Source organism: Dromiciops gliroides, chromosome 3 (assembly GCF_019393635.1).
Source record: "Dromiciops gliroides isolate mDroGli1 chromosome 3, mDroGli1.pri, whole genome shotgun sequence".
In the NCBI taxonomy this organism is placed as follows: domain Eukaryota; kingdom Metazoa; phylum Chordata; class Mammalia; order Microbiotheria; family Microbiotheriidae; genus Dromiciops; species Dromiciops gliroides.
The window spans coordinates 642,354,641-642,375,877 of record NC_057863.1 but is presented as its reverse complement, the minus strand read 5'-3'; the positions used below and the strand labels follow the sequence as shown (position 1 = coordinate 642,375,877).

General features: G+C 48.2%; 1 protein-coding gene and 1 long non-coding RNA gene across 3 annotated transcripts; both read left to right on the top strand.

The window, feature by feature from the left end:
* Positions 1–104: 104 nt before the first annotated feature.
* Positions 105–5,259, top strand: LOC122746814. The gene is made up of 4 exons (XR_006355577.1): positions 105–276; positions 4,127–4,162; positions 4,701–4,775; positions 5,233–5,259. It is a non-coding gene; the product is annotated as an uncharacterized LOC122746814 (long non-coding RNA).
* A 1,700-nt stretch (positions 5,260–6,959) lies between these two features.
* On the top strand, positions 6,960–16,881 carry FXYD5 (FXYD domain containing ion transport regulator 5). Of its 2 annotated transcripts, none has more exons than XM_043992813.1 (10): positions 6,960–7,100; positions 8,083–8,152; positions 10,045–10,131; positions 10,258–10,320; positions 10,565–10,615; positions 14,513–14,575; positions 15,976–16,008; positions 16,150–16,224; positions 16,431–16,476; positions 16,589–16,881. In XM_043992813.1, exons 1-10 carry the CDS (start codon positions 6,975–6,977, stop codon positions 16,611–16,613), a joined length of 639 nt encoding a protein of 212 aa, XP_043848748.1. In that variant the 5' UTR covers positions 6,960–6,974; the 3' UTR covers positions 16,614–16,881. The 2 variants fall into 2 exon arrangements, with proteins under 2 accessions (XP_043848748.1, XP_043848749.1); XM_043992814.1 differs by having other exon boundaries at positions 7,031–7,100; positions 10,020–10,131.
* Positions 16,882–21,237: the final 4,356 nt, after the last annotated feature.

Here is a 21,237-nt window from a genome sequence, read left to right as displayed (position 1 = left end):
GTCTCTGTCATGGCTCTGTTTCTATTCGTGTCTCACCAGGGTCCCTGACCCGGGGCGGGGGTGGGTGGGTCGAGGAGGGGGGGGGGCAGGTGGGATGAGATGCTACTGTTGATCATTTTCACCGGCTAAAGGGCCTTGGTTGGACAAATACACTCCCTAGACAGGGGAAGAGAGACGGAGACGAAGCTCGAGAGAGGCCGATATAGAGCCCGAGCCGGGGCTGGGGGCGGGGAGGAAAAGAGCGCACGCTGCGGGGACTGCGTGCCTGCAGGGGCGGTAAGCCGCAGTGACCCCACCCATGGTGGGGAGAGGAGGGACCGGAGCGGAGGGGAGGGGACCCTCCCCTCTGCCGAGCTTGGGGGTGGGGGTAGGAGAGCCTTCGTCTGGGGTGTGTCCGTCGCCTCAGACTCACTCGGGTCACCTGGGGTCGCAGTGTTTGAACACAAGCCCTCCCACAAGCTTCCTTATATACCGTGTCAGGTGCACCCTCCCCCCACCCCAGAGACCCGCGCCTTTCCCGCACCCGCTAAAACCCAAGTTTGCGGTGGCTGCCCAAACCTGGGACGCTCAGATGCTCACGATGGTGGGGGTGGGGTGGGGAGAGCCTGGGAAGAAAGCTCTCGTACCTTCTCTCCTGAGAGAGGGGGAGCTGGTGGAGAGAGGGACCGTGAAGAGTCTTGGGGCGCGGGGGGGGGGCGGAGGGAATTACTCTGTGGGGGTGGAGTTGCATGGCAGAAGGCTCTGCGTAGGAAAGAGCTGGGGAGAGGGGCTCTGGGGGAAGTAGTGGTCGCAGAGCAACAGTCTCGAGGTGGGGAAGGCTTAAGGAGGGGGGAAAGACGAGTTTTGGGGGGCTAGGCTCCGGGCAAGGAGGAGCTGGGGAGAAAAGACACTGGTGTGCGCGTGCTGGGGTGGGGGTGGGGGGAGGTGCATCTTCTCCAGACATCGGTCTGGCAGGAACCCAGAGACAGCAATTTCCCGGAGATGCTGGTGTGTTCTGATCGATGATCAATAGGCCTACCAAGACCTCACACCAAAGCCCAAACCTCATTCCAACCCAACATCATCCGAGGGGAATCTCAGGTCTCAGGAAATCCGTGGGGAGGGAGGAAGCTACATGTTCTGTCCTGCAGTCACTGAGAAAACTCATTTCCAGGGAGCAGAGGGAAATGACATGGGTGGAGGGGAGCAAAGGAAAAAGCCTGCCACGCCGTCCTTACCCATGTGGAGAGGGCGAAGTACCCAAATACCCTTCCCTATACAACCCCCCTCCAACGCTACCCACTTACCCAAGGCTGGGAGATAGAAAATCGAGCATTCTCGGGGTCTGAGAATGAACGAAGAACGGAGGTGGCTGGCCACCTTGCCCCCTCCCCCTCAGGCCCTCCCCTTAGCCTTCTCCTCCCTTCCCCCATCACACTCCCTCCCTTTCAGAATGCCCCAGTTGCTGCAGCAACCCCCTCCTTCCCTAGCTTCTCCTTGGCAACGGGCCTGTGGTAATGCATCCCTTCTCCTCGCTCCACCCCCCTAGTGCAGCTCCATCCTGAGGGGCCTTATCCTCCCACCTTCCCCAGAGCTTTGGGGAATAGAACAGCAGGAAGGGGGAGGAAATCTTGGAGGGAGGGAGAAACCCTCTGTACCAAAAAATGGATCCCCAAAGCTCTGTGTACCCTGCACAGGGGAGATTGAGCAAATGAACTCCCAGAATACTGTAAAAGCTTAGTCTCACAGAATAGGAGAATCTTACACTCAGAGAATCCTAGAATCTGAGAGTGGGATGGGACTTCAGAAAAGTGTCTAGTTCTTCCCAACTCATGAGGAGTCCTCTCTCCAGACTCCCTGATGATTTGTGCTAAGCATCCTGAGGAGGAGATGTGAGTCATACTCCTCTCCCATCGGAGGCAACAGAAGCTCAGGCAGCCCTCAGACTGAGGGGAGAGACAGAGACACATAAAACACAGAGAGGTGCAGGAGTCACAGGGTGGGACCCATCCTGGGAAGCAGCAAGCAGAGTGAGTAGAATACTGAAAATAGGAGTCAAGAAAACCTCATTTGGAATCCTGCCTTACTTGCTATATGTGTCCCTGGGGAAGTCACTCTTAGAGACCTTAGTTTTCTTCATCTGTGAGATGGGAATAACTTTGCAAATCTCAAAGCATTATATGAATGTGACTTATTTCCCTCACTGGACATGGGATAAAGGTGGAAGCCAAGAAGACTTCCCAGAGAAGGAGGAGATTTTGAATAGGGTCTGGAAAGATGAAAAAGAGGCAATTAGGAAAAAGAGTGAGGAGGTGGAACAGATTTACTGCAAATACCTGCCAATCAATCATGCCGTGAAAGAATTATCAAGGGCAATCAGACCACAAGTATTTAGTAAGCACCTACTATGTGTTAGGAACTTCGGCAGATACAGGGAACATGAAGACAAAAATGAACCAATCTCTGCCCTCAAGGAACTTGCACTCTATCAGGGAAGAAAACACAAAAGACAGATAGACAGATAGGTAGATAAATAGATGACATACAGAGATGTATATATGAATACATCGATACACAGACAGATGACATAGAGAGAGATATACATGGATACGTGGATGGATGATAGATGTACATACATGACACACAGATGTAGATAGATACATCAATACATAGGTGACAGAGATATATAGATATAGGGATAGATTCATGGGTGGATGGATAATAAAGATAGATCGATGGATGGATAATAGATATAGATGGATGGATGGATGGATGGATTGGTGGATGGATTGGTGGATGGATGATAGATGTAGATAAATACATGACAGACATGGATGGATAGATAGATCGATAGATCGATACATAGATGACATACAGAGAGATACAGATGGATACATGGATAAATGGGTGGATGGATAGATACAGATATATATAGATGGTTGGATGGGTTGATGGATGGATGATAGATGTGGATAGATAGATACATGGATGACATATAGAGAGATACAGATGGATACATGGATATGGGTGGATGAATAGATGATAGATACAGATAGATGGTTGGATGGGTTGATGAGTGGATGATAGATGACATATAGAGATAGAAGAGAGATTGATAGATAATGGATAGAAGATAGATAAATAGGTATGTAGAGTTTGAAGACAGAAGATAGACATAGAGATCAGAGCTGTATACATATGCAATGTACCTGACATGTATGATCTATATAAAATATATTCAAAATAAATACAAGTTAATTTTGTTTGTTTTTTTTAGTGAGGCAATTGGGGTTAAGTGACTTGCCCAGGGTCACACAGCTAGTAAGTGTTAAGTGTCTGAGGCCGGATTTGAACTCAGGTCCTCCTGACTCCAGGGCCGGTGCTCTATCCACTGCACCACCTAGCTGCCCCATACAAGTTAATTTTGGCAGGAAGTTGCTAGCCACTAGGGGGGATAACACTGAGCTGAATCTTGAAGGCAATCAGAGATTCCAAGAGATATAGTGGAGGAAGGAGTACATTCTTGGGCTGGGGGACAGTCCATGCAAAGACATGGAGGTGGGAAATAGAGCACTGTATGTGAGAAACAGCAAATAGGCCACACGATGGCTGGACCACAGAATGAGTGGAAAGGAGTGGTGAGGCAGCCAGGTCATGTACTTAGATAGAGTTATGGACTGGGAGTCAGGAAAACCTAGGTTTAAATGCTACTTAGTTACCAGCTGTGTGACTGGGTGAGTCACTTAACCTCTGTCTGCCTCAATCCTAAATGTGGAATCTGTAAAAGAGAAATGAGAATAGCACCCATCTCCTGGGGTTGTGAGGATCCAATGAGACAATATCTGTAAAAGTACCACAGAAATGCTAGCTGGAAGGGTCCTTAAAGGACATGGAATCCAGCCTCCTTTTGCAGGTGAGCAAACTGATGTCCAGATTGGCGAAGGGAATTGCCTGGGTTCCCATGAGTAGTAAGGAGCAGAACCATGAGCCATCCTGTTGTATCAGGGACGAGGAGGAGGAGACAGAGAGATCCTCCCCATGGTCTTAGCGCTCTCTCCTTCTCTCTCTCCTCTCTCTCTCTCTCTCTCTCTCTCTCTCTCTCTCTCTCTCTCTCTCTCTCTCTCTCTCTCTCTCTTTCTGCCCTCAGCCACTACTTCTCAGGAACCTGATCGTTTCTACTATGGTAAGTTTGGGGTGTGTTGGGAGGGGGGCTTGAGGGACAGTCACAGGTAATGAGGCCCAGCTCTCTTAGTCACAAGAACTCCAGGCGTGGCTGATAATCCAGACATCTTTCCTGCTTGCCCCTGCTCTACGTGCTGTTGGCTTGGATTTGCCTGGGAGGTTCCCCATTCCCCAAAGTTATTCTGGGCTCAGGCTACTGATAAAACAAATATGGTGGGGTTTTTTGAGGCTACATCAACTAATTTGAAGGGAGCAGCCTAAAGCGGAGGGAGAAGAGCTGGGATTGGGAGTGGGGTACCTACTGGGGGAAAGATAGAACAGCTTGGGAATTAGGGTTTATTCATTTCCCTTCTGTGTCACATTCAAATTTTCAGTTCAGGCCCTACTCCACCCTCTAACCCCATTAGGTTCCCTTTGACAAATGAGGAAACTGAGGTCCACAGAAGTTAGGGGAAGAAGCAGGATGGAGGCTTGGGGAGGGAGGCTGGTGAAAAGTCTGCATTCAGGAGGCTCACTGAATTCACTGTCTCCCTTCTCAGATTATGACACTGTTCGTACCGTGGGACTTACTCTGGCCACCATCATGTTTGTTCTGGGCATTCTCATTATACTCAGTAAGTGTCTTCCCACAACTTGCACAGACCCTACCCTTAGCCCCCCCCCCCCCCGGGACCACTCCTCACTCTTTTTTTTCTTTTTCTTTTGTGAGGCAATTGGGGTTAAGTGACTTGCCCAGGGTCACACAGCTACTAAGTGTCAAGTGTCTGAGATCGGATTTGAACTCAGATCCTCCTGAATCCAGGGCCTGTGCTCTATCCACTGTGCCACCTAGCTGCCCCACTCCTCACTCCTTATCTGCAGCCCTCTGCCAACATCCTCCCCTTAGATTCCAGTCCAGAGCCCCGCCCCCAGAGCTCTGGCTCCCTTATACAACACCACAGTATTCCCACCCTGGGCTTATGGGGCAACCATGCTGAGTTTGGGTGGGTCCCTTCCTGACTATTTTCCCTGGCTCCCAGCTCTAGTCTCAACCTTTCTTCCTTCCATCTTCCCATTTCTGTCATTCCACAGGCAAGAAAGTGAAGTGTAGGAAGTCAGACTCCAGGTCAGAAGGGTCTTTGGGGGGTTGGGGATGAGGGTGGGCTTCCTCTATTTCCCCCAATCCCTCTATGTGGCTTGCACTCTCCCTCTGTCCTTGTCTCTTTCTGCCCATCCATCTGCCTCTTTCTCTCCATTCCTCTCTGTCTACTTTTATGTCTTTCTGCCCCATCACCTTCCTTATCCGTCTCTGCCTAAATGCCACTGTCTTGGGTCTCCCTCTGTCTCTGTGTCTCCTCTGCCCCTGTCAGTCTCCCTGTCTCTGTCTCTCTCTTGGTCTCCTTACAGTCTCTTCTCATTCCTTTCTTCCTGCAGTCCGACCATTAAAAACTGTAAGTTTCAATTCTCATCATCAGGAAGTGTGCGTGTGTGTGTGTGTGTGTGTGTGTGTGTGTGTGTGTGTTGAGGTGGGGGGTGGGAATAGTCTATACCTGGATGGGGGCTACAGCAGGAAAACTAGCTGCATTTGGAAATGACTTTCAGCTTAAGTCTCTTTTCCCTTGGAGAGACACTTTGCTGTGCTGAATAGGGAGCTGTCCTCAGAGTAAGGAAGACCTGACCTCACATTCTAGATCTGATACACAGTGACTGTGTCATGCTGGGCAAATTACTTCATCTCTCACGTTAAGTGGAAACTTTGTGAGACTATCAGAGGGCATCTGCACTGAGGTCCTCACCTGGGAATTTCCTCTACTTCTGAAATTACAGGTCCAGTTCCTATCCCTATCACCTTAGGAGGAGGGGGGAGAAAGGCAGGAGCAGACTGAGATTAACCAGCCACCAAGTATACTCTGCACGGGGTCAGAAAAGTGAGAGTGTGGTGTGAGTGTGTCTGGGGAATAGGGAAATTGGGGTGGGAAGTTGTACCTCTCTCTATCCCCCTGTCTCTTTCCTCACAGCCCCAGGGGGAGCCGTGTAACATGATGAGGCCTGTCCAGCTCCGCTGCTGCCCCCATCTCAAAGACCCTAGGGGTTAGGGATGGAGATTGCTGGGGCCCCTGCTCCCAGCCCCCCCCTCACACCAGTGAATGTTCCCCTTCTGTATGAGCTGCCTGTGCCCCAAACTGGACTCCTCACCCCACAGGGAGTGCCCAGGGCCCAGAGCATTGAACCCCCTTGGGGGACAGGGCTGGCCCCCCTCCCTGAGGCTTCTGCAATAAAATCCACCCCTATTTCTCCTCGTGGACCCAGGCATCCAGTCCCCAGGTCCCCTCCTAGGACCCAGACATCCACTCCTTGCCTTGCCTCCTTCCTAGAATCCAGGCATCCACTCCCCAGCCTTGGCTCCTCCCCGAGATCCCAGGTATCCAGACCCCCCAGCCCCTGCTGCCCTCCTGGGCCTCAGGCATCTGAGCCCTGACCCCCTATTTGTTACCTTCTGAGCTCAATAAATGTGGATTCAGGGTTTTTTCCCTCTGGTCTCTCTGTGTCCTTCCTGGTTCTTGTTTGGGGGGAAAAGGAAAAAAAATAAAGTGAGTCCTCCCCCAAGATAAAGAGAAGGGGAAAATGGGAGAAAATGGGAGAATCGCAAGGTCCCTGTATCTCCTCCATTTCCTCCTTTCCCCCCCTCCCAACCTGTCTCTCCATTTCCCCACAGGGCTTCTCCCATGCCTCACCCCTAAAATCTCCCATACTGGGGTGTCCCCCACTCTACCCCTGCGTAGTCTCTCTCTGGCTCCCGCCCCTGGCTTTGAAGCCAGGAAGCCAAAGAGGAAATGACTCTCCCAGTCTTGGCCCCCGCCCGCCCCGTTCTCACACCCCCCTCCCGCCTTGGCTCCCCACCCCGCCCTGCCTGTCCCCACCGGGCCAAGGCCACCAGCTCCGGTCCCCCCAGCTCCAAGGTAAAGTCTTTTTCTGAGGCCGGGGGCTCCCTTTCCCCTGGGCGCTAGGACAGGGCGGGAGGGCTAGTTGGCGGGAAAGATTTTCTGCCCATCATCTGGACCTGGGCCCTTCTCCTCTGCCCACGTGTGTCTGGCCCTTTCTGTCTCTGTGGCTCCCCTCCAGACTCTCTTTTCCCAGATGCTTCTCCTAGCGGCCTCTGCCCGCTCTGAGCCCTTCTATCTCAGTGACTCCCCCAGCCTCTCTCTGCTCTTCCCACTTCTCGCCCCTTTCCCTGCTCCCTCCCCTTCTGTCTTTCCCACTGGGTTCCTTTCTGATTTCAAGTATCTCCTACCGAGCTTGACTCTCCCTTGCCTCTTCTCCTGTCCCATCTTCCTGCCCTTTCTCCATGGTCCTGGCTCTGACTTTGCCCCGCTTCTCCCCACCACCCTCCAGCCAGCTCATTTTTTCCTGCTACTCATGATGCTTCTCTGGCCTCCCTCCCTTTGGGCTCCTCAGCTCGGGGGATAGACCCAGAGAGGGAAAGCGGAGGCAGCAGATCCATCCCAGCTCCTTGGCCCCCTGGCTGAGTAAGGGACCGAGGGAACCTTGTGCTTGGGTTGAAAATGAAGTGGAGGAAAGTGGGGTATGAAGTAGAGGGATGTTTCTGCTCTAAGCGAGCTCTTGCATCAGTGGCTGCCAAACCCTCCCTAGGCTGGTTGCTTCCTGTTTCCTCTAGGGGAGCAGGGGGTGGGGTGGCTGAGATGGGGATGAGTATATGAGTGGGAGAAGTAGAGGGATTAATGTCCCCCCACATCTCCCCACTTCCTCCCCAGAGGAAGGGCTTCTGGGAGTGAGACTGGTCTGTGATATTCCTCAGAGACAGAGCAGGGTCCAAATGGCCAAGCTCTCCCCAGATTTTACTCCCGTACAATTTCTAGCAGCCCCTACAGGAAACTGGAGACTCCCCTCCCCACTATCTCAACCCATCACCCCCTCCTACAGATGTCACCACCAAGCCACCTCTACTTCCTCTTCCTCCTCCTGGGCTTGGCCCAATCTTCTTGGACACAAGGTGAGTCACACCATAATTTCCCCTTCTCTCCTCCTCATTCTAATCAGATTTTGGTAGTATTCCATCCCAGCTATCACTCCCATTGGGGCCTTGAGCTCCCTGAGAGGTGTTATTGGGCCATTTGTTTCAACCTTCGGTTCCCCGGCCTCAGATTAGAACCCATCCATGCTTGTCCCTCCCGTTCAGCTCTTGCCTGTGCTCAATCCAGTTTGTCTGTGAAGCACATGAGCCGGTCAGTCAGTTATTACTCAATCTTACCAGTACGCTGACCCATCTTCCTCCCCCAACGCGAGGATGCCCTTTTCACAGCTTCTCCTTCCCAATTCCTTATTTGTGAAGTATCACAGCCTACTCACACCCAGCTGTGCACCCTCCACTCCCCACTGGGAGGGCCTCCATCTCAGTTCTTTGGCAGGTCTGGATGGGCCGCAATCTGCATTAATGGAGGGAATGCCCAAGTCGATAGGATCACAGCTTCACTGGAGTGCCCCAGGACAATGCCTTATATACAGGGTGCTAGATTGGCATCTCTGGGGACATTTATCCTAATCCCCTTTATTTTTTTTTACAAAAGAAGAAATTGAGTCCCAGAAAGGAAGTGCCATAAGATTATAGATAGAGCCCAGAAGGGACTCATTTTACAGAAGGGAAAACCGAGGGAGTTAAGTAATTTGCTTGAGATCACAAAGGTCGAAACAACCAGGACTTGAACTCAGGTTCTCCCACTTCAGGGCCCACAATCTCCCCATTGTATCTCACTGCTTCCTGGTAGAAGGAAGGAAAGAAGCATTTATAAAGTGCCTACTATGCACCAGGCACTGTGCTAAGGACTTTACAAATGTTTTCTCATTTGAGCCTCCCAACAGCCCCATGAGGTAGGTGCTATTGAGGAAACTGAGGCAGACAGAGGTGACATGACTTGTCCAGAGTCCCACAGCTAGCAAGTGTCTGAGGCTGGATTTGAACTCAGATCTTCCTGATTCCTCACCTTTGATGAGTTGAATTGCTCAGAAACCTGTGGTTGATGCTGTGGGGCCTGGGAGGGAGCCAGGAGGATGTACTGCAGCAAAATTCAAATCCAACGAACACTTATTAAGTAGTAGTTCTGGGAACACAGTAAAGAGAGCTATGGGTCAGATCCTGCCTGCAGGATCTAATGGGTGAAGGAGTGGACTACATGGAGGTAAGGAGCAAAGGAGAGGGCCAGGCCAAGAGCTCTGGGAAATGGGGTGGGAGAGATCACTTTCCCCTGGGGGAGGAGGGGAGGGAAGAGGGACTCAGAGAAGGCTTCATGGTGGCCTCTGAACTGGACCTTTAAGAAAGCAAAGCACCGGCCCTGGATTCAGGAGGACCTGAGTTCAAATCCAGCCTCAGACACTTGACACTTACTAGCTGTGTGACCCTGGGTAAGTCACTTAACCCTCATTGCCCTGCAAAAAAAACGAAACAAAAACCAAACAAAATGTGGACCAAAATGTGAAGATCGCTGTTCGTGGGGCAGAATGAACAGATTGGATTTAGGTCAGAAGATGTGGAGGCTAGTCCTGGTTCTGCTCCTTCCTGCCTTTGTGAGGCCTTGAGCCAGAAATGTCACCTCTCAGAACTTCAGTTACCTCTTCTGTGTGTTGATAGATGGGCTCCGAGGCCCTTTTCAAGTGTAACTCTATGGTCAAAGGGCCTTGAGTTTGACTGTAGCTAAAGAAAATCTTTGAGGCGGTTGGGACATCCCTTTTCTTTTCCAAAAGAGAAGGCTTTGATTATGTGGTTCTGCCCCCAGTAGGAGGGGGCTGGACTAGGAAAGATGGGAGTGGGAGGTAGGGGTTCTAACTGAATTCCTCTTCCCTCCCCCATTCCCTCCCCCCACTAGACATGTCAATAACACCCCCACTTAGGTACATCAATGGCCCCTGACTTATACGATATGGAGAAGAACAATTCAACGCCATCTGAGGAGCCACTTGCTTCAAGCTTAAGCACAGGTAAGGGATAAATGGGGGAGCAAGGAAGGAAGAGGCTTGGGGGAGGGGGCCTGGTAGATATAGGGGCTTACCATGGGGACAGTGACCCCCAGGAGGTCTCTTCTATCAACTCTGCCCAACCCCCAGCTCCAAGCCCAACCACCTCAGAACTCCAGTCAATTTCGAGAGATCCTAGCAAAGATGATAAGGGTAAGTGGGGTTCATGGGTGCTGTGGGGAGGAAAAGGAGAATGACCCTGGCCTGGCCCCTGGATGACAAGTCTACCCCCCTCCCCAGACTGAGCTGCAGAGATGGGCTAAGACCTGAGACTCTGAAAGCTTGAATAGACTTGCCCAAGAGACAAAGGATCTGGGGCCCCAAACCTTGTGGGAAGGAGGACTCCATCCATTTCTCATGCCCTTCTCATGCTCTTCTGTTTCCTTGCGGGGGAAAGACACAGGTCAGACCAAAGCAGAGGCCACGATGAAAACAACCTCAGTAATGGGTAAGTGGGCAAATGGGAAGCCATTATGTGGGAGAAGGGCCCCAGGATTCCCATACTATGGAATCCAATCACCTCCTTGTCTTCTCTCTCCGTCAGGCCATCATAGGCCCTTCTGTCAGCCCCCTCTACTCCAAATCTCCCTTTGCCTTTCTTTTCTTTCTTTCTTTCTTTCTTTCTTTCTTTCTTTCTTTCTTTCTTTCTTTCTTTCTTTCTTTCTTTCTTTCTTTCTTTCTTTCTTCCTTCCTTCCTTCCTTTGTTTCTTTGTTTCTTTCTTGCAGGACAATAAGGGTTAAGTGACTTGCCCAGGGTCACACAGCCAGTAAGTGTCAAGTGTCTGAGGCCAAATTTGAACTCAGGTCTTCCTGAATCCAGGGCTGGTGCCACCTAGCTGCCCCCTTCCCTTCAAGACCCAATTCAAGATCCCCTAATTCAGAAAGCCTTCCCTCTCACCTCCCCCCCCCCCACCTTTCCCCATGTAAGAGCAACATTTTCCCTCATCAGATTTAAATTTCGTTTTTATTCTGAGACTCTGTCTGGTAGATAGGGCACAGCAGGGTTTGGAGTTGGGAAAACCCCAGGTTCAAATCTTGTCTCGGACCTTTGGGGTCATAGGTTTAGAATCAGAAGATACCTCAGATGCTGTCACGTAGTCTTCATTTTACAGTTTAGAGAATTGAGCCCCAGAGAGAAGAAATTTGCCGAAGGTCTCACAGGAGAACCTCACTCTGCCCTGCTAGAAATCTGACTTACTGAATGTAGAGCCCTGAATGAGTTACTCTTCCCCTCCCGGCCTCACCTACTGAATGGGTGGGAGGCCTCCATTCCCCAAACTGCAGATCCTTCCATTTTTGCACATTATCTCTTCCCAGCTTAATGACCATCAGTAGAAACAAACGTTCTAATGTCCAAATGCACTCTTAACATCACTGTAAAACTGTTATTTATACAGGTAACATCTAACCACAACTATGTAGTCAATTTTTTTTTTAATGCAATACTGGGGGCAGCCAGGTGGTGCAGTGGACAAAGCACCAGCCCTGGATTCAAGAGGACCTGAGTTCAAATTCAGTCTCGGACACTTGCTGTGTGCCCCTGGGCAAGTCACTTAACCCTCATTGCCCCCCCCCAAAAAAAGAAAAAGAAAAAAAAAGTGCAACACTACCATTTATCAGGATAACCAAAATGTTTTACTTGTTGCCCCCCTTCCCCAAACTGATCTCTCTCCTGTCTCTATGATGATTTTTTTCTTTTCCAGATTTTTCTGGCTGTTATCATTATTTCATTTGTTTGTATTGCTGAGTTGATTCTTCTCTCTGCATCCCTTCATCTATTTCCCTGTATTTCCTTCTATTCTTTATCTTTGTCACTTCTCATGGTGCCCTAACCTTCCATCAGCTCCAGTAGCCTGGTGCCATAGCCTTTGAAATCCCCTCCCCTCCCACATGGGGTTTTATTGCTTAGAAATGTCTATAATAATAATAATATAGCTTTTACTATGGCACCAATATCTGTAGAGTGCTTTATATGGGCCATATCATTTAATAACTTAATTTAAGGTGCAGCTAGGTGGCACAGTAGATAAAGCACCAGCCCTGGATTCAGGAGGACCTGAGTTCAAATCCGACCTCAGACACTTGACTCTTACCAGCTATGTGACCTTGGGCAAGTCACTTAACCCCCATTGCCCCGCTAAATAAACAAGCAAACAAACAAATAAATAAATAAGCGAGTGGATAAATAAATAAGCAAATAAATGAATGAATGAATGAATGAATAGATAAATAAATAAATAAATTGAATTATTGAGGCAGAACTGTGAATGAGACAGGTGGTCTCAAAGACCTGGGTTCAAATCTTCCTTCTGACTTGTACTAAGGGAGTGATCCTGAGCACCTAGGCTAGAAGGTATTGAGAAAGTAAGAAAGTGCTGACCTGCACAGGTGAAGGGAGGTTCCTAGTTCCATCCCTTTCCCTATGCTGATTTGTTTGTTTGTTTTTTGTTTTTTGTGGGGCAATGAGGGTTAAGTGACTTGCCCAGGGTCACACATCTAGATTTGAACTCAGATCCTCCTGAATCCAGGGCTGGTGCTTTATCTACTGCACCACCTAGCTGCCCCTGATTTTAATTTACTAATAATTTAATAGACAGTATTGTGGAGGTAGGGGCAAGCACTTGCTTCATTGGATACAGTGGGACAATAAGAGGAAAGAGTCAGGAGTGAATTCAGGGTTTTGAACCTGGGTTTCTAAAAGGGGCATGGTGTCCTGGCTGAAAAAATTAAGAATAGAGGGTTGTTTTTTTTTGGGGGGGGCGGGGAGTAAATCCTATTGTGGACATTAGATCATAAATTTAATTTTGGAAGAAGCCTTAGGGGTGACCTACTCTAATGTCCCCATTTTATATATGAACTGAGTCCCAGAGAGATGGAAAGATTTGTCTAAGTGCACCTAGCTAGGAGGTGGTAGGAGCAGGATTTGAATCTGTATTCACCGGCTTCAGCCCCAGCATGCCTTCTATCCCATTGCGTTGCCACTCATACTTGGTTTGCGGTGTCTATGGGCCACCTAAAGGAAGACAGAATAGGTAGCATGGGGACAGAGAGCAGGAGAGAGGTCAGAGTTGGCTACGTGGATCCGAGATCATAGATGATCTTTCTTTCTTCCTTCCTTTCTTTCTTTCTTTCTTTCTTTCTTTCTTTCTTTCTTTCTTTCTTTCTTTCTTTCTTTCTTTCTTCCTTCCTTCCTTCCTTCCTTCCTTCCTTCCTTCCTTCCTTCCTTCCTTCCTTCCTTCCTTCCTTCCTTCCTTCCTTCCTTTCTTTCTTTCTTTCTTTCTTTCTTTCTTTCTTTCTTTCTTTCTTTCTTTCTTTCTTTTTTCGGTAATAAAATAAAGTAAAAAGAGAAATCATGGATTTTAGAACAGGAAAGAACCTTCAGAGATGTCTAGTGTGATCCTTCACTTCATAGGTAAACAACCAAGGACCAGAGAAGCGAAATTATTTTCCCAAGATGATAAGGAAGCAAAAAGTAGAGTCAGGATTTGAACCCCGGGTTTCTGACTCCAAAGCTCTTTTCCTTGTATCATGTTGCCACCCAATTGTAAATACTCCATTGACTGGAGATTAGATAAATAGACCTATGTGAGAGACAGTGAGAGAGACAGAGACAGAGACAGAGACAGAGACACAGACAGAGACACAGAGAGAGAGAGAGAGAGAGAGAGAGAGAGAGAGAGAGAGAGAGAGAGTTGAGCCCAGGGAAGATGATGAGATCACCAAGAGGTCAGGACAGAGAGGTTGGAATATGGGTGATGATCCAGGGAAGGAGTATATAGAGTAGCCAAAGGGGTCAAAGGACACTCACAGGGAAGGAGTATATAGAGTAGCCAGGGGGGTCAAAGGACACTCAGGAGTGAGCAGTGTCATGAAGATCCAGGGAGAGGGAAGTTTAATGGTGTCAACTGGAACAGAGAGGTTCTTGTTGAATGAATGAATGAGTAACGGTAGTAGGCAGTAAAGGGTGCTACTAGGTGAAGCCATAGTGGATAGGGTGCTGGGCTTGGAATCAGGAAGACCCATCTTCCTGAATTCAAATCTGACCTCACACTTACAAGCTGTGTGTTTCCTTCTTTCTGTTGTGCAGAATACTTTATTTAGACATAATCAATTATCTCATTTTTTTTCTATTGTCTAATAGATAACAATTCTTCTCTTTTCTACCATTAGAGCAACGGGTTCAGATTTCTCCTAGAACTTTTCCTGGTTCTCTCTTTTCACTTACTCCTTTGCTCTTCCTCTCCTTGGTAATATACTTAGCCACGATTTAGAGCATAAACTCTGGGTTGTATAATACTCCCAGTACTGGATTGTGCGTAAAGTCTCTCTCTCCTGTGTTCTGCAGGTAACTTGAACCCTACGACCGTAGGGAGGAGAATAAGTCCCAGGACTCCTTCCATCTCTTCTGGTCAGTGATTTGTGTGCCCCAGGCCTGGTTAAGAGGCAGGGATCCGGGGTCCCATTCCTATGGGAGTGGGCAGGAGAGTTTTGGCAGGGGGACCCCATGGGAATCATTCTAAGAGTGAGATAATGGGATTCAGCTTTTCCCCTCTTTTCTCTTTCCTCCCGTACCCACTCCCAGCTGTTCCTCCCCAATCCCTTAGGAATCAGTCTAGAACAGTCTAGAACCTTAGGTTTAGGAATCTGGAGACTTGTTCTCAGGTGACAGGATCTCGAGCTGCAAGGGACCTCAGAGAACATCAAGTACAATCCCCAAATTTTCCCCTAGTTGGGTTCTCCTTCGCCCTTAGAACACATATGAGACAAGTTTCCTTGTGTTCTTTTCCTTATATCATTCAATGAAATGTTTTGGGCACCACCCAACTCCCTTCCCAGCATGTTCCCTTCTTCTTCTCTGTTTATCCTAATACAATGTATGCCCCTTAAGGGTCAGGACCCAAGAGGCAGCCAGGTGCCAGGGGTCACCCAGGGTGTTGCAAACCAACTTCTTCCCTAGAGGGAAGAATGAAATGGCATGGAAAAGTGTTTAAAGGGCTGGACTTGGAGTCAGAAAGACTTAAGTTCTAGCTGTGTGACCCTGGGCGAGTCACTTCACCCTGCTTGCCTCAGTTTCCTCATCTGTAAAATGAGCTGGACAAGGAAACGGCCAACTACTCCAGGATCTCTGCCAAGAAAACCCCAAATGGGGTCACGAAGGGTGGGACAGGACTGAAAAGACTCAACAACCGCTAATACTAGCTACTATTATGATTAGGGTGTGGTTCTTTTCTTTGTATCTCTGACTCCTAGCACAGTGCTTTGCACAGACTGGGCCTTTTATGCGTTTTTTGTTGTGATGGTTCAATCATTTTAGTCATGTCCGACTCTCCATGACCCCATTTAGGGTTTTCTTGGCAGAGATACTGGAGTGGTTTGCCGTTTCCTTGTCCAGCTCGTTTTACAGATGAGGGACTGAATTGAATTGAATCCAAGACTAGGGAGAGAAGGTCGTAGAGTGGAAAGGGGGTTGCATTTAAATTCAAAAGCCCTGGGTTCAAATTCTGTCTCTCCCACTCATTACCTATCTGTCCTTGGCAAATAATTCCATATCCTGGGCCTCAGGTTTCTGCCAAATCAGGGAGCTCATCTAGTTCACCAAGATGACTTTGAGAGGCAGCAGTGGGTCAGAGTGGGTGACTGCTGGTTGCTGTAGTTGCTGGGGAGTGTTAGGAATACAAAAACAAGCCCAAAAAAGAAAGACAGTCCCTACCCTCAAGAAGCTTACATTCTAGGGAAAGACCATGTGAAAAGGGAGGAGCTTCGAGAAAGAAGCCCCTCTCCCCCTGACTTTCTTTGTGTCTTCCCTAGATCCTGAGGAGACTTGGAATCCCTTCCAAAGTGGTGAGTCATTCTTCCAGACTTGGGACCCAGGGAAGGGGAGGGGGCAGGAAAAACAAAGGGGCCTCTTCCCCTTCTGAATCCTCCCCCTGCCTCATTTTTGTTTTCTTCCCCGGCCCCCTCCCCCTATTCTTTCTCTTTCAGATGAATACACTCTCCGGAAGAGGGGTTTAATTGCAGCTGCTGTGCTCTTCATCACAGGCATCCTCATCCTCACGAGTAAGAAGGAGGAGAACCCCAGGGGTCTGGGCAGGGGCGTCACAGGCCCCACATTTGGTACCAGCTTTGCCGCCGGTCTCTTGGGTGATCTTGGGCCTCTCTTGGTTTCCCCATCTGTGGCCCAAGGATGCTGGCTGGGGACAGGCTCCCTTCCAACCCCACGCACGTGATTTGCTTTCTTGTTCTCATTTAATTCTTCCTCTCAGGTGATCGGTGCCGCCAATTCCGCTGGTGCAGAAGGCAGCAGCGGAGGTGAGACCGTGGAAAGTGGGTAGGAGTGGGATGGCTTGGGAGATCAAGGGGTGTCAGAGGCAGAAGGAGGGAGGCCCTTCCTCTCACTGCCTCCTCTGGTGTCCCTTCAAAGTGCCTACAAGGTGACCCAAGCCTGAGCCCCCAAACTCTCATGAAGAAGCTCCAACGAAGCCAGAGCAGTGGATGGACCCCAAGGTTCTGACCAACCCTGAGGCTCAGGGAGCTCTGGGAAGAAAGTACCACTGACCAGTCCTTTGGTTTCTCATCATCATAACCTCTTCCTCCAGAAGGCACGAGCTCCCCCAATTTCTTGGTCTCTCTGACCACCCCCCCCCAACTCCAAGATCCCAAGTTTCTCAGCACCTAGCACAGTGTCAAATGCTCAATAAACATTTGCGGGACAAATGAAGGAATGAATGTTGATTCTTGACCTGGTATCTTTTCTGTAGAAGGGTTCTGCTTCGTGGACGCGAAGGGATGGGACTCATGGGGATGAAGCCAAGGGAAGGGAACAGTACCTGCGCAGTGGAGGGCGTCCACACTTTGCACCCTGAGTCCTGCTGTAGCTGAAGACTGAGTTCTCATCTCCCTAAGTCTAAGGAGTTCTAGGAGAACACTGGGCTGGGTCTGGGGATGCAAAGGCACAAGTGCCTCCCTATGTTTAAGCAGAGGTCTCGGTATAATTACAGAGAGAAAGAAATAAGAAGGTGAGAGAGGAGATAAGAAAGAAGAGGGAGAGAGAGAGAGAGAGAGAGAGAGAGAGAGAGAGAGAGAGAGAGAAGATAGGAGGGGAAATAGGGGGGAGAGAGAGGAAGACAGGAAGAGAGAAGAGGAGGAAAAGAGGAAATAGGGGAGGGAGAGAGAGAGAAAAAGAGAGAGAGAACAAGGAGAAGGATCAGGAAAGGAGGAGGAGCTAGTTTCAAATGTTTCTTAGCTGTGTGACCTTGGAGAAATCACTTGACCTCTCTAGGTCTCTGTTTCCTCATCTGTAAAACAAAGGGGTTGAATTCAAGGGTGTCTAAAGTCCCTTCCAGGTCTTTGATCCTATGATTCTTACCTTCAGGTGAGGTATAGTCTAACCACGAAAACACACACACACACACACACACACACATTCTCTCTCTCTCTCTCTCTCTCATACACACACACACACACACACACACACACACAGAGATTCATAATCTCTACTACACTCCTCAAACTCTTCTAAGGTCACCAAAAGCCTCTTACTCCAGTGGCCTTTTCTTAACCCTCATCTTTATTTACCTTTTATTTTTAAAGAAATAAATACTATATTTTTGCTCTTTTCTGTATGATTGTGTGAATTAACTGGCTTTGCAAGCTTTAAAACACTAGACAAATGTCAGCCATTATGATTGTTATTATTTTCTTATTGTGACTATCACTTCCCATTGACTCTCCCACCCCCTCCCAGAGCCCCCCCTCCCACGTAACAGATAAGTATGGTGCTCTGGCTTTTCCACACCCATAGCCCACCACCTCTGCCTAAAGGGGGAGGGAGGAGGCGAGCTGTGTTCAATCAGATGTTAATCCTTTTTTTTTTAAACTCACGTTGTTGTAGCCATCACATCTGAGGCCACTAGGTGGCGCACACAGTGAGTAGGTAGAATTCTGAGCCTGGTGTCAGGAAGACCCGAGTTCAAATTGCACTTCAGCAAGTCACTTCACCTGTGTCTACCTCAGTTTCCTGAGCTGTAAAATGGAGATAATACACAAGGTTGTTGTGAGGATCAAACAAGATATTTGTTAAGCATTTAGCACAGTCCTTGGCACACAACAGGCATTTATTGATTGATTTTGTTTTGGTTTTATTTCTATTTATTTATTTATTTTACATGGTAGGTATTTAACAAATGTTTGTTCATTTTCCCTTCCCATCATGTGCGATCCTTTGCTTCATTTCATACCTAGCCTTAATCACTGAATGGGTGTTGCCTCAGACAAACAGACCTGGGAAAGACCTTAGCTTAAAAAGGCCAAGGTCTCCCACTGCATCTGGGGGCCATCTTCAGGCATCCTGATCTATATCTTGCCAGTGGACCCAGATGACTCCAGAGGAGAGAGCGAGGTTGGTGACTCTGCACAGCCCTGCCTCATTTAAATCCAATTCAGTGCAAGTCATGACATCACCTTCCTGATATCATTGGTCCTCTTCAAGAAGAAGGACAACTATAACAACATCATGTGCATTTTTCTCTTGGCTCTGCTTGCTTCGATCTGCATGAGATCATATAAGCCTTCCCAGTTTTCTGAATCCATTATTATTTCTTTTTTTAAAATCATAAATATATTTTATTATTTTCCAGTTACATGTAAAGATAGTTTTCAACATTTTTTATATGATTTTTAGTTCCATATTTTTCTCCCTCCCTCCTTTCCCTCCCCCTTCCTGAAGACAGAAAGCAATCTAAGTTAAATATGTTCAATCCCATTAAACGTATTTCTGCATTAGTCATGTTGTGAAAGAAGAATCAGAACAAAAGGGGAAAACCTCAAAAAAGACAAAAAAAAAATGGTAGAAACAATATGGTTCAATCTGCATTCAGAATCCACAGTTCTTTTTTCTGGATGTGGAGAGCATTTTCCATCATGAGTTCTTTGTCTTGGAGCCATCATTTCTTATAGAACAATCATATTCTATTAACCTTCTTATAGCATGATTTTTCCAGCCATTCCCCAACTTATGGAAACCCCAACCTTGTTTCTAATTCTTTGTAATCACAAAAGAGTGCTTCAAGGGGCAGCTAGGTGGCGCAGTGGATAGAGCACCGGCCCTGGAGTCAGGAGGACCTGAGTTCAAATCCGGCCTCAGACACTTAACACTTACTAGCTGTGTGACCCTGGGCAAGTCACTTAACCCCAATTGCCTCACTAAAAAAAAAAATTAAAAAAAAAAAGAGTGCTTCAAGAAATATTTTGTTCACATGAGCCTTTACCTCTCTGTCTCTCCCACCTCTTCCTCTCTCCTTTCCTCTCCATCCTGTCTGTCTAACAATACTTGACCCTGTTTGCCTCAGTTTCCTCATCTGTAAAATAAGTTGGAGAAGGAAATGGCAAGCCACTCTAGAATCTTTGTCCAGAAAACCCCAAATAGGATCATGAAACAACAAAGGCCCACCTCGGTGTGTTTGACTTGTGAGCTGAAAGGCCCCCAGGGCACTGAGAATAGGAGCCTTCTGGAGAACACACTTCATTCCCTTAGGATTCATGTATTTTACAGTCTTTTTTTTAAATCTTCCAGTCTTTTGTTAGGCCACAGCCTATTGTCATGATCCCACCCTCCCCAGGCCCATCTGCCTCCACTGCTACCCTCCCCGGACTGCTGGGATCCTCAGTCTTTGGCCGTGGAGCCAGAGCCTCTCACAGAAACTTTACCCTTCCACCTCCACCCCACCCAGAGCAGATTGTCTTCTTGCCCTTCCATAGCTGGGCACGCCCCTCCGCTGAACTGTTCTCAGGTATCTAGATTCCAGCTCTCCTTGTACCTGCCCTCTCCCTAAGTATGAATGTCTCCTTATCCTCTCTCCCTGGGTGATTGCCTCTGTTCCTTTAGCTACAATGATGAATTCTATTGTGATAACACCAGATCTAAATCTCTACCCTAGTGCATCTCACCTGCTTCCAGTCTCTCCCCTTAACTTACTTATTTCTCTTTTATGTTTGTTTTTGTTTTTGTTTTGTTTTTGCAGGGCAATTAGGGTTAAGTGACTTGCCCAGGGTCACACAGCTAGTAAGTGTCAAATATCTGAGGCCAGATTTGAACTCAGGTCCTCCTGAATCCAGGGCCAGTGCTTTATCCACTGCACCATAATCTACTGTTAAAAGACCCTCCTATAACCTCATCACAGTGTGTAGACAAGTCTTTAATCAATTAATGAAAGGCCCATAGAACTTCGGGCTATGCCTCAGATGACAGTCACCCAGGAAACATCATGCAATTGGTTGAGAAGGTCAAGTCAAGTGGTGAAGAGAGAGAAGGAGCCACACCCCTGTGAGAGGGAATCCCCACTGACCTCGTTGTTAGAGAAATGGGAAACCAGTAGAAGACAACCAGTTCAGATTAGAGTGGAGGACTCTCACAGAACACAAAGTCATCCCTTCCACCTCACGGGGAATAGAGCACCCCCACCATCTGCAAAATTCCTGTAAAATTTTTGGCGCTTCCTTCATGTCAGAGAAATCTGATTTTTTTTTTCTTTTTCTTTTATGGGGTGTTTACAGCACCTTGTAAAATTTGGGTTAAGTATTTGGTCATAGGCTATATGTAGGTCAATGGTAAGTAAAAAATACTGCAGCTTCTGCAAAACTCCCCCCCCCCCCCCCCCAAATTCCCATTTACAGTCATTTCTTATGCTGACCTGCCATATATGAGATGTGGAAGGGATTTGTGTTGGAGTTTTCCCAAGAGAAGAGGTCATGCTTCACTTCTCCCATCTCTTGTCTGGAAGGTGAGCCGCTTCAGAGCTAATGTCCTGAGGGAAGCAAAAGGGAAGAACCCCCAGGTGTATTCCAGATCAGGCAGCTGGGCTTCTGTTTACTCTTTTTTGTTTGTTTGTTTGTTTTGGTGAGGCAATTGGGGTTAAGTGACTTGCCCAGGGTCACACAGCCAGTAAGTGTCAAGTGTCTGAGGCCGGATTTGAACTCAGGTCCTCCTGACTCCAGGGCTGGTGCTCTATCCACTGTGCCACCTAGCTGCCCCCCTACCTGTTTACTCTTTTTTTTTTTAAGTGAGGCAATTGG